Genomic DNA, 12985 nt, shown 5'->3' on the forward strand with positions numbered 1-12985 from the left:
TCCTTAGACCCTCCACCTTCAGAAGGTACTGCTTAGATATTTACTCTAAAGGTGAGGAATCTTTAGTTAGAAGTATCAATTAGAGAAGTAACCCCCAGATTCATCAATGTCCCGATTTGCGAGTCCTTAATAGCGATTATTAAGGAATCGCTATTAAGGACTTGCAAATCGGGATTCATGTAGAAATCGCAAAATAAATTGCGATTCCTACAGCCTCCTTATTTGCGATTAGCAAATTGCTAATCGCAAATAAGGAATAACTCCCCATTCATTCCTATGGGCCCTAAGGCCCATCGGAATGAATGGGGAGTCAATCCTTATTTGCGATTAGCAATTTGCTAATCGCAAATAAGGATGCGATTTCAAGGCTGCAGGGGTGTCCAAAGGACACCCTGTTGCACCCCTGATATGACATTGGACGCTGGTGTTACGCACACACATGTCCCAAGGACATGTGTTTGTGTAACATACCACTTAGAAAAATGCACTTAAGTGCATTTTTCTAAGTTTCCGCTATTTACCACGAGGTTTGACTTCGCGGTAAATAGCGGCCCAAAATTGCAAATTCGCTATTTTTAAATGTTTCACGAATTGCATTTAAGGAATCTCAAATAGAGATTCCTTAAATGCAATTCATCGCAATTTTGCGAATTTGCTATTAGCGATTTTTGCATTTGGGATGATGAATCCCAAATGCAAAAATTGCGCTCGCAAAGGGCCAGATTCTCAGAATCTGGCCCTTTGCGAGCGCAATTTTCAATGATGAATCTGGCTGTATGTTCCTTACATTTGATAATTCTCTTTCTGGGTGGATACTCTATATAACTGCAGATTCCTCATTGCCCTCCCACCTTAAATTTCTGTGGGGTGTTTTTTTTTTTGCAAACTAAAAAGGTCCTAAATTAGAGATCTGTACACTGGTGCCATCAATTGTTTTGTTATTTGCGTCCAACGACATGGAAAGAGCCAAGCAAGAAACGGATGTTGGCACGCAGGGGTGGAGCTCATATACAGCTCTGCTCCACCTCTTCTGGGGAGGAAGAGAAGCCAGTGTGGAGCCACACAGCGCTACCTAGCAACACACTGGAGTACTTCTATAAAAGTTTCCAGATCCAATCTCGCGCCTGGGGAATATTCTAAAGGTGGGGAGTCTGTGGTTTATCGTAGCATCCACCAGAAAGAGTGTTACTGTAGATAAGTAAATTGCTCTTTTGTGCTCCTGTGAAGTGGCGGTGAGTACACTCTCCAAATCTTTCTGTCAGTTTGAGGGGTAAGAAATTGATCAATACAGTTCTGCAGTTAAGCCGCCTCTTTCTGTTGAAATGCACTCCTTTTCATATTTTCACATTTTTGAACATTTTTTGATGCAATTTCTAGATTTTGATAACTGAGTGTAGCTGCATGTAGTGATTGCATGTTCCTTTAAATGGAATTCTTTCTATGTATTGTGGAATGTTGTCTTAAAAATGAATGGTCTACTGTGTGTACTGTAACTGGAGTTGGGATTCATTCTTTGGATGAACCTTCCTTCCAGCTGCATCTATTCTTTACCGCTCAGGAATAAATACTATTCATTTAACTGCTTGGAGTTCTCTTTATTTACCTTGGACTATTACAACAATTTTGGCGACATGGATGGTCTTTGAAAGAAAAAGAACCAGATTCCTAATTCTACAGTTCATCGCGACTTTAAGGAGTTAAGTGACTAATTGGATTTCTCCTATCCTGAAAGAAACCGTGTCATTGACATCCTCAGTCACATGTGTACAAGCTGTTAACACCGTGGTGCCATTGGGAAGGTTAACCAGATTCCGCTCGTGAGTACATTTGGTGTGTGACTGTGTTATTTAAAGCGGAGAGTCAAAGTTTGCCTATGTAATTTTGGGCACATCTGTGTGATTTTCACAGAGCAGTTAAGCATGAAGGATTACAGTAATTAATCTTCGACAAGCTCTGTACTTTGACAGTTGTATTCAGCTAAAGTTAAACAGCGCGACTGTGAGCAGCTGAAGGGAACCCAATGATTAACTGGCTCAACTCGACAGTACAGGGTACTCATTTGGGAAGAGGCTTGTGAAAGGAAATTATCCGGTTTGGATGGCGTTTTTTTTTTTTTGTACTTTCTCAACTTCAAACAGTGAGGTTTCTACCTGCTGTTTATCTTTGAATTCGGCGCTGCAACGGATCCCTGGCAATAACGTCCTGCTTTGGAACGTCTCTGACGTGGTTCTCGAGGGAGCGGTGCACAGCATCTCATCTCCATCTAGGAATCACCACGTCATCACGACGCGTTAGGACGCACGCCACCTAGCGTGATAGCATCATCACGCATCACGCCATCCAGCGTGATAGCGTCATCACGCATCAGCCTAGTGTGTGACGGCCATTTTGAGAAAGTGTTGTTTCGGGTTTCTTTGGCAACCACTTGCGTTGTGGATATAAGAGAAGAGGCAATTTTCGGAAAGGAATCTTAGCGGTACTTTTATTGTGTAGCGGTGTAACTCACAAGGATTTTCTACTATTTTAATGCAGCTGGAAGTCTAGAACAGTACTGGAGGACACCTTTTCACGAGGTTATTTCACGATTTGGAGTTTCTATTCATCATATATGATTTCTTTTTCACTAACCCAATTTATTTTGCAGGTTTACTTAAAAGAATATTTTTTTAACCTGGTGCATCTCAAACTGCCGTTATTCATGAAGTGATTGCGATATAATTCACGAAGTGGTCGTATTCATTATTCTATAAGTACAATATTTTACATGTTGTAAGACGTTATTCACGAAGTGGTTGCTTTCAACGAGTACTATAACTAACAAACTGTCTTTTTGGTATTTCTTTACATGAAGACATCAGGTGGTTCATTCAATATTCAATGTTCATGAAGTGGTTGTTTCAAATAACTAACTAGTTATTGTGTTAGGTATTTCCTTTTTCACGAAGACATCATTCATGAAGTGGTTGTTTCAAATAACTAACTAGTTATTGTGTTAGGTATTTCTTTTTCACAAAGATATAATTCAAGAGGGGGTCGTTTCCGATAACTAACCAATTTTGTTTCAGGTGTTTGTTTTCTTTTATGCATTCAATTATGTCACTGACAGCGAGCGCATCAAAAACAGTTGCAACCAGTGACAAATATCCATTGATTTTACAAATCAATTCACCTAGAGAAATTTGGTCATTTTGTGGAGAACCTGTTGTTTCCTGGGTGGATTGGAATGCATTTTTCTTTAATGTCATTGCTAACTTAGAGGATGTCAACGGTACATTCTCTCCTGAAAAGAAGAAACGAATGCTGTTATATTCATTTGGTCCAGAGGGTTTGCGCATTTTTGAAAAAATGCATACACATGAAAGAACAGTAGGAGATTTGGATGTTTTTAAAAATGCATTATTAGATTTGCGTGTTTTTTTTTCTTCCTCAGTAGCTATTGCTGAATTTCGGAAGGAATTTATTTCAGTTCTGGAAAGGTTAACGAGGAATTGTGAATTTGTTCAATTACATAATGATCTAATCCTTGACCTGGTAGTAAGGTATACCAATAACAAATCCTTGCGGGACAAGTTAAGGGTCGAGACAGGAATGTCTGATCATTGTGCTGAAGCTACGTCATCGCAGGGTAACAGGGTGTCAAAAGGAACTGTGGGGAAGGTAGTAGAAGAAGTAAGAGGGTATAAGAATCTTGAAACCTACAAGTTTGAGAAAGTAAAAATTGATTTCCATGTTAAATGGAAATTTAAGGGTATTGAGCAAAAGGTGTGTAGCAACTTAGTTTGTTTTGGATGTGGTGGTTATTCAAATGCTGTTCTCGTTGTAAAATGCCCTGCCAGATCTGCCAAGTGCTGGGAGTGCGGATTGATGGGACTCTTTTCGCGAGTGTGCAACAGGAAGAACAAGAATGTGTTAAAAAAAAAAAGTGTTGTATGTCCAACATGAGGGTGATTCTTCTTCATCAAATTTGGACAATATTGTTGTTCAAGGAAATTTAGTACGGAAAAAAAAAGTTGTTGTAAATACCTCTAATGACTCATCTTTTAATCCTTTTTGTGATATTTCCTTGGGTGGAATTACAGTACAATTGGCAGCAGATTCGGGTTCACTATTCACTGTAGTGCCACAAGAGATGTGGAAAAGTCATTTTGTGGACAAAATAGGATGGTAGTTAGAATCCAATGATGTTACTGCCGAAAGTTTTACAGGCGGGAACATTGATATGCTAGGGTTTAGAACCCTCATGTTTCGTTTTAAAGGAAAGCATGCTATGGGAAAATTATATGTTGCAAATAATGGTCCACCCGTATTAGGGTGGAAAGACCAAAAGTCACTGGGCATCAGCTTCTGCACTGTTTCAGAGGTTGATGTCGAACTTTTCAGAGGTTGTTATCTTCCAAAGCAATATTCTGATTATGGGCAAGGATAAGATTCAGCAGAATGCCACTTTAAGGGAAGTTTTGTCCATTCTCAGAATCAAATTTCTTGGGTGTTCAAAGCAACAATTGTAAGCGTTCAGGGAAAATGTAACTTTCTTAAGACGAACGACTTATGCACTCATTTGGGGCAGGAAATGTTTTTTTTTTTAAGGTCAGACCACAAAACGTTACTTAGAATACTAGCTATAGAAGATTTATCCACAGCATCAGGTAGAGTAGCCAGGATGTCTATATGACTCACAGATTTAATTTATAATGTACAGTGTGTTCCAGGCATCTCAGTAGGCATTCCTTATTGCTTAAAGAAATTTCCCTAGACCTGTGTGGAGTGTTGCTGCAGTATTTGGAAATTCTCTGTCTGAAGCTTATGTGGCAAGAGGAATATAAAGAAGATGATATGTTGTGTGCAATTTCTAGTAGATTTATTAAGGTAGGGTTATTCAGGGATGGTGTAAGAATGTTAAACTTGGTCATCCGGGAATCTTTTGGACCAAAAGACGTATTAAAATGTATTGATGTAAGCATAGATAGACTCGTTCATATTGGTTTTTGGTGTGGAATTTCGGACTAAGCACAGAAAATGCTTATTCCACCGCCATCTTTGTTAGATTGTACTAGTTTGCCAGACTCAGGATGGAATTGGACGGTGTGATTAGGTACATTGTAGTGTTCGTGGACTTATTTTCAGGATGGTTTGAAGTGAAGATCGTAAATAAGTTGGATGCATAGTGTGTATTTAGTTTCTTAGAGATGTGGGTTTTTTTTAGGGAGGGTTTTCCGGTTTTTAGTTTGACGAACTATGGTGTCCGGTTCAAATCAGATTTGATGGTGAGTTTCGTAACTAGTACAGGTTTTGGACGAGAATTTACTGTTTTGCACTATCCCAGGTGAGATTGTATGTTGGAAGAGTAAATAGTATAGAGTTGTTCTAGAAGGGTACTTCTTTGTGGAAAAGTAAGATACTGCTAATTTTAAAAGAGTTTATGTCTCATTTCAAAAAGGAGGATGGTGAGGACACAAACACAGTTTACACAACAGCTCTGATAGTTCTACACATTTCGTTGGGGCTACACTGTAAACAGGTTTGTGAAGGTTTAGACTCCTTTATAGGTGAAGTCAGTCCTGACATTTTTGGACAGCAAGACTTACAGTACTTTGAGTTTTGTAGCCAGTGAATTGCAATGCTGACTAAGTTCAGCAATCTATTTTGAGGTCACTAGGTAGAAATAAAAATTATTGTGATAGGAAACATGGCACTAGGGAAGTAAATATCAGTGTTGGACACATGGTGCGTGTTAATACGATCCAATTGGATGTTGGCACGATTCATCATATGAGTCGGTTTGCGTTAGCAGGCGAGACTGGTTTAGAAGGGAATCTCTGTAGTGATTTGGAAAGGGATTATGGGTGGTTGGGTGTTTTTTCTCTCTCTCAATTTGAAAAGGGAGATGGTGTTGTGGGTGAAGATTCTGAAGCTCAGGATGGTTCACAAGTTCCTGTTTCTTTGAAGGTTCGTTATTTAACATTTGTTGTATATATTGTTTTTATTAATTGTTTTTCTTATTAAAGAATGGGGATGTGTAGTGATTGCATGTTCCTTTAAATGGAATTCTTTCTATGTATTGTGGAATGTTGTCTTACAAATGAATGTTCTACTGTGTGTACTGTAACTGGAGTTGGGATTCATTCTTTGGATGAACCTTCCTTCCAGCTGCATCTATTCTTTACCGCTCAGGAATAAATACTATTCATTTAACTGCTTGGAGTTCTCTTTATTTACCTTGGACTATTACAACACTGCACATATATAGCTGTATAGTGTTTAATTGTGTTCTCTCTGCAGTATCTGGTTTATTTTACACTCTGACCTGACCTATTATTCGTATAATCAGGATTTAGTTTGATCATTGTGCAGTCTGGACCTGTAACATGAGTTTATTCAGCATTGTTTCCGGTGTGTCATGCTGTACCTTTATTTTTCTACCATTGAATTTTCAGTTAAACCCTTGTTTTCAAAGGCAGTATATATTTTTTGGCTTGTGTAGCTTTAAATGAAATATTTTGCTTCTTTTTTTTCTGAAACGAAAAGCGTTTGTTTTGGAAGTTGATGGTCATAACTCCTGATAAACCATCCTTTTTGAAATTCCAGATCCACGTTCCCCTTATCCTCTGCTACCTTACATTAAAAAAAAAACCTGCACATAGAGAAAGATGGGGTATATGGTATCTGTGTTTGGAATTGTCTGTTGTTTTCTTTTGTAGACTGTGTGTTAATGTGAATATGAGCAACATGGACTAAGCTCTGAATTAAATATGCAGAATTTATGTTAGGGTGGTCTTTGGAAATGTTTATGTTGTTTAAACTAATGGTGACGGCGAGCTTCCAGGGTGGCACTAAAGAACTGTCTCACAGCTAGTCCCCAGTGTGGGAAGAATGTGGCAGCGGAGTCTGAAAGCAGTGGGCCTGATGGAACACGCATAAGCTATTGAGAGAGCCTAAAGTAGTATGCAGAGCATACAGCACTGTCTGCCCATGGCTTGCAGTTGCATCATTGGCATCTTCAGCCCAGCAGTTCCATCGGATGGGATCATCCCCTCTGTGCAGTTGCATCATAAGTGTATTTTGGGACCTGTGCTATTTCATAGAGTCCAGATGCATGTCCTGATAAACGTATTCACTACTTTTGTCTCCAGGGATCAGTGATGTTAGTTGGTTGATTGCATCGAGTCTTAAGAGAGCGCATCAAGTCATGCATCGTCCCTTTTCAGTAACTTTTTTATGTTTAGCATTTTATTCAAAATAATAAACAATAGAGTGTGTTTTCTCCCCTAGAAGTAGTCCTTGGTCACTGCTGTTTCTAGTCTTCTTTGGTGTGCTGTTACATCCCCTGCTTCATTTACTGGTGACACTGCTCCTTCCTTTTCCAGTGATACTAACAGAACTGCTGCACATTCCACTACTGTTACTACTGTTAGCAACTACCAGTAGTATTAGCACAACAGTCGTTCCTACCAATATTTCTGTTGTACTAATACTATAAGTACTGTTATTACTCCTAATTGTACTCCAGATTTTACTACAAAAAGTGAGTGGTGGTGTAAGGAAAGTAGTACCGCTCATCATAATACCACCAGATCTACTACTTACACTGGTGTTACTACTATAAGTAGGTCTACTGCTACATGTAATGTGCACATCACTACTGTTACCACTTTTGTTTGTACCTTTACTAGTGACACTCCACTACATTTGGTCCCAGTACTATTTTTACTATTACTTTCAGCACAGAGCTTTCCCCATCACTCTGCAATCCTACGCTGATATAGAAACTGCAGCTGTTCCCAGCAGATAGACCCACTGTACAAGATCCTGGATTGTCTCTGGCCCTTTACTATGACTGGCTCGATGTGTATGCACTGTATAAATCACAGTGTAGATATATATATATATATTATGCTTATTTTTCTTCTTCTTTTCACTTTCCTGTTTTTACACACCATGGCCAAATGCAACTATATCAATAAGCTAAGTCATGTATAGGTTGTAAACCTAATGAGCTGAACCAAACCCCTAAGCATCACATCATAAGTGTTTTCTTATACCTTGCGGTCATCATTTTATACAGTAAATCTCTGCTCGCACCCGGCAGATGTCTGTGTAAACCCTGCAAAACACACAAGGTGATGGACGGAATGTTGCACATTGGCAAAACATTCACCCCCAGTCACAGATCTGGGTTTAATCATCGTTAATTTGCTCACCAAGCTACCCCAGTTCAGACGTGGCCATATGCAAATTAGTCTTGACCCTGTGCCTCATGGAAACAGTCCAGACCGAACTGCCAAGCCATGTCTTCCCTGGACCGGAATCAAGCATCCTAGGACCGGTTTCTGGCTATCAGCCTTCTTCAGCCAGCATAGCTTGACTCCAGTGGCTTAGTGACACGGGACCCACGTCTGGGTATACCCTTCCCACATAGGGTGAACAGCAAAACACACAAGGTGATGCAAATTGGCAAAACATTCACCCCCAGTCACAGATCTGTGTTTAATCCATCGTTATTTTGCTCACCACCCCACCCCACCCCAGTTCAGAATATTTTTGCCGTCTTCAGCCAGGATAGCTTGTATACCCCGCACTCATTCGGTTCATGCAGCTCCCGCCCTTGCCCTGTCAGGTTGCACATTTCAGACCTGTTCATACCCTGTGATGACATTGCACAGTGTCAGGCACTGAAATGGATCCAGATGCGTCACTCATCTACCAGCTGTAGCACCTCCTCCTTAGGCTCTGTTTCCTCCTTGGTCTCATTACAGTGCTTTAGTCTCATTTAAAGGCTAAGTTTTTGTTTTTCACACAGCTCACAAGGGATTCCAACGCTTCGAGGCGATGGAGCCGATCTCTGCAGAAAGGGTGCTGGATTCTTCCACCTCCATGAAGGACATGGTGCCACGCCAGCGCTTCTTAATTATTCACATCATCGATAAGAAGGTAAAGGATGTCTGTGGGGGTTTTAGATTTTCCCGAGTCTGCTACAGTGAAGCTATATGTACTTGGTGATGCAAACACCTAAATGTACTGACAAGGAAAGAACAAATGGCAGACCAAGGTCAAGCACATCCAGGCCAAATGTACTGTAAATTCAAAGGGTTGTGCAATTCTCTTCCCACACCCACCGTCCAGGGGTGTCAAGTAGTAGCCAAGTTCACCAAAGAAGAATGGAAGGTGCACTCGTTGTGAAGTCAGTACAAACAACGTTATGAATTGTTCCAAAGTTGTTTCTTTTTATTCAATAAATGGCACGACGCAGAGCCTTTCGTTTATCAGCCTATAGATCGATCCTCCACAAATTTACAGCTGGCTGATGAATAAAGACTTTTTTGAATGCTATGTATAGTGCTACCGTACTACATAGGAAGCTTTCACACCTATTACTTGGAGTTTAGAGAAAACTGTACATCGTACCGGAATTGAGGTAAATCTTTTTGCTTTATTGAGCAAATGGTTAGACTTTTGAGTTGTGAGAAGCTTTGCCATATACACTATTATTGAGGTTTATTTTTTGCCTTATTGGATTGGATTTCCGCAATATACACACCTCTATTTGTAATTGACAACAGAAAAGATAGGAGCCCTGACGAAGTTACCTCTGGCAAAGAATCGGGAATGAAACGTGTGTGCCAGTTTTAAAGATCTATTGAATAAAAAGAAACAACTTTGGAACAATTCATAACGTTGTTTGTACTGACTTCACAACGAGTGCACTTTCCATTCTTCTTTGGTGACCTAAATGTACTGAACTGAATTAAACTCCCTAGGCACCCTTAGTAGGTTGCGTTCAGCAACCCTCCATGCTCAGTGCACACACTCTCATCCTTGTACTCCACCTCGATTTAAAGTTCATATTCGGAGACATAGCACTGACCTCATAAGGTAAGTAGCTGTCTGGTTAAGGCTTCAAAATATAAATAGACTGGCCCAGTTTGCACACGCATGGGCACTGTCTGCTGAGCAGATGCTTCTCACCCATTGTGGGTGAACAGCTGCTAGTTCTGCTTGGGCACAAGCCAACCCAGCAGGGCCTGCAAGTCCACATGAGAAATAGATCTGTCTGACCACTTCCTGGAAAGTCAATTTACTTTTTTTTTTTATAGTATCGTCACCCTACTTTGGAAAGGACAGGAGGTACATGCGAGAAAAATGTAAACTTTACAGCCTTAAGACAGGATACATTGGCAATTCCATTAACTTAGTTTACTTAGTTTAACAGATGGAAGATAAAAACATACAGCTTTAAAAGTCATTGAAAGTAAAAGTGACCTTCTAAAACATCCTTCCCAAACTATTTTCATTTTATTTTAAAGTGAATGATAGGGAAAGATAGGGCAAGGCTGCAGTATTGAAACCATGAGAATAGAATACTGCTCCTTTAAGGGAACCTTGAACCCCAGTGTCTTATCATGACCTGCATGTGGCAGGATGCTCAGGTTTTTTTCCTGCTCTTGCTGACAGGATCCTGAAGTAGAGCTCTGCCTCTTTAAGGATTTTTCACTTGGCTTTTTTTTATCAGAACTATTTTTAAAGTGGTTTTCTCACCGGAAATATGTCTATTTTTTCGCAATTTGCCATCCTTTTTTGCAAAGTGCCCAGTATTTGGCAGAAAACATACCAAGATCTGTATCCTCTGTTTGCCAGAATTACATCCACACAAGACATGTTATCAATGCAGGACCTTTTGCAGACGTACTTTGAGAGAGAGTGAGAGAAAATTCACCTGCATGGACAAGTTGAGCTCCGAATAATGCAAGATTTCCTGAGAGGAAAGGCATCTGAGGGTGAGCGAGACTGCTCCCTATCTCAAGCTCTGAGGACTCCTGCAGGGGGAGAGGCAAAAGGAGACGACTGGCTGAGACACGACTTCCCGTTTGATTTCGAAGACATAGACGTCAAGAAGTGGTACAGCACCTACTTGCTCACCATTGAAGGATGGTTCAGTGTCAAGGAGGAGACTGTTTACTTTGAGACCTCAGTCGATGCCACAAACTTTGACTTCGAGACATCATTCTACTATGCAGAAGACAGAGGAATGGGCTTCACACATGAAATCTTGAAGTCTCCCATCAGAATTAGATCCAGAGCACTTCTTGGCCTACTCTCCATCCAGACTGACTTCTCCTGTCCTCATACGGGAATCTCCGTCTCCACGTGTCTTGCCTTCTACATTCCCTCAGGTTTCAGCAGAATCTCCTCTTCCTCCTTCACTATTGGTAATTCCAGCTGTAATCCCTCGACCAGATCCGCCAACCAGTCCTTTTCAGCTGCCACAGTCACCTGTACCAGTGGCAGCTTTACTGATCACTCTAGATCTTGCTCATGTCATACCTGACATCGCAACAGAGCTAGGTTGAGAACAAGGCTAGATCCCATTGACACCTTTGCTGCCTCCTCCACTACCACCTCAGGATTTCCTCCCTGTAGAATCCTACACCAGCGATTCCTTCTGGGTTCTTCCACACAATGTTTGAGGTCTTCAGGAGAGCACTAGTCCTTTCTGAAAAGCCTCCTGGCCCCATGGTGCTATGTGGACTTGGCGCCTTCGTTGGCTTCGACGCAGACATTACTTCCTACAGCTCCACTTGCTCCTTTCTTTAGTGCCGATCGCACTACTGGCAATGCCGGCACGAGGCCGAAGCTCCCTATTACTGCACACCCTCCTGATAAAAGAGCTATGCCTCACATAACCAGACGAAAGGCTCACTGCCTTTGTGAGGAACAGCAATACAGAAAGGAACATATTGAAAGGTCATCTTATAGAGACCCCATACATGATGTTTTGGGTGTGATTTCAACCCGTTGGAGGTAAAAAGGACAGGTGATGGTGAGCCACCACAATTCCTGCCAGGAAGTTTTAGATGTTTACCAGGAACTGGCTGAAGCCAGTGAGCTAGATACTTCCCTGGAGTTAGAAAGGCTCGGTCATTCAGGGCCACCTACCCCTGAGGCGGTTTCCTACCATGCAGTGGTCAGAAAGGTGGCAGAGCTACTGGAACTTCCCCCTCTGTAGAGGCTAAATCACATATTCTCACAGAGTTGCTGCAACCTTCTGCCTAGACAGCAGACCCTTTCCTACCATGCCCTTTTAAAACTAGTCTTCGTGGCCTGTGAGAGACTGACTACTACTCTGGCCTTCGATAGGGCAATTGACAGAAGATCATGTCCGGCTCCTGGGCAGCCCCCCTTTCTGCCCAAGCATCCATTACTAGAAAGCCATGATGTTCAGGCCTCCTGCTTCTCGAAGTTCTCCAGAAGAACTTTTCTTGCAGCCTCGGTGGATAGTGAATCAAAGAAGCTGAAAGCTGTGGGCAAGAAAGTGTTTTGGGCAGGCTACCAGACTCAAATGCTCATAAGTGCCACCTGGCTCCTGGGATGGTACACTTTGGGATCTGGTGAATCTGGTGAAAACATCCTGGAACACGTGCAGGAACATTTGTCTGAGCTGGTGAGTGATGGCCAAGTGGCATCTTTTTTTTTTTTTTTTATTCTTTTATTGAAGTCCTTAGTGACATCATTAATAATGACATAAAGGCATATTTAGCAAAAATCATAGCATATAACAAATCAGCCTGGGGATACAAGCATCAATTAATATTCATTTTTGATCTACAAAATCTTCTAAACAATTAATCAAAATATGATCCCCAAATTGTTTCAAATTTTCTCACCCCCCTGATCCTCTGAGCATAGAATTGTTTGCTTTTTTTAACTCTTTTTATTTTCTGAAGCCATTCCTGCACCGAAGGAACCTGCTCTGAACGCCAATTCTGCAGTAACAACGATCTAGCCACTGCCATTACAATATACACAAGTTTTGCCAGCTGGTCTGGAAGCTTAAGATCCGATCGAAACCATACAACATTAATTTAACAATCCAGAAAATCATAATCTTGTAATAAGTTTGAAGAAAAACAAAAATTCCATCCCAAAATGCCTTAATTTTAGAGCAGTGGACCATTATGTGAGACCAGTTGGCCGGAGCATATTGTAAGCA

General features: G+C 41.0%; 1 protein-coding gene across 7 annotated transcripts in view; it reads left to right on the forward strand.

Moving 5' to 3' along the window:
• Positions 1 to 12985, forward strand: part of SZT2 (SZT2 subunit of KICSTOR complex) — an 804663-nt gene that overhangs the window by 611407 nt on the left and 180271 nt on the right. For all 7 annotated transcript variants that reach the window (XM_078659317.1, XM_078659363.1, XM_078659315.1 and 4 more), the window contains one exon: positions 8798 to 8928. In XM_078659317.1, coding sequence (XP_078515443.1) covers positions 8798 to 8928 — 131 coding nt within the window. The remainder of the gene's footprint in view (positions 1 to 8797; positions 8929 to 12985) is intronic.

The sequence above is a fragment of the Lissotriton helveticus genome, chromosome 1_1 (assembly GCF_964261635.1).
Source record: "Lissotriton helveticus chromosome 1_1, aLisHel1.1, whole genome shotgun sequence".
Classification (NCBI taxonomy): Eukaryota; Metazoa; Chordata; class Amphibia; order Caudata; family Salamandridae; genus Lissotriton; species Lissotriton helveticus.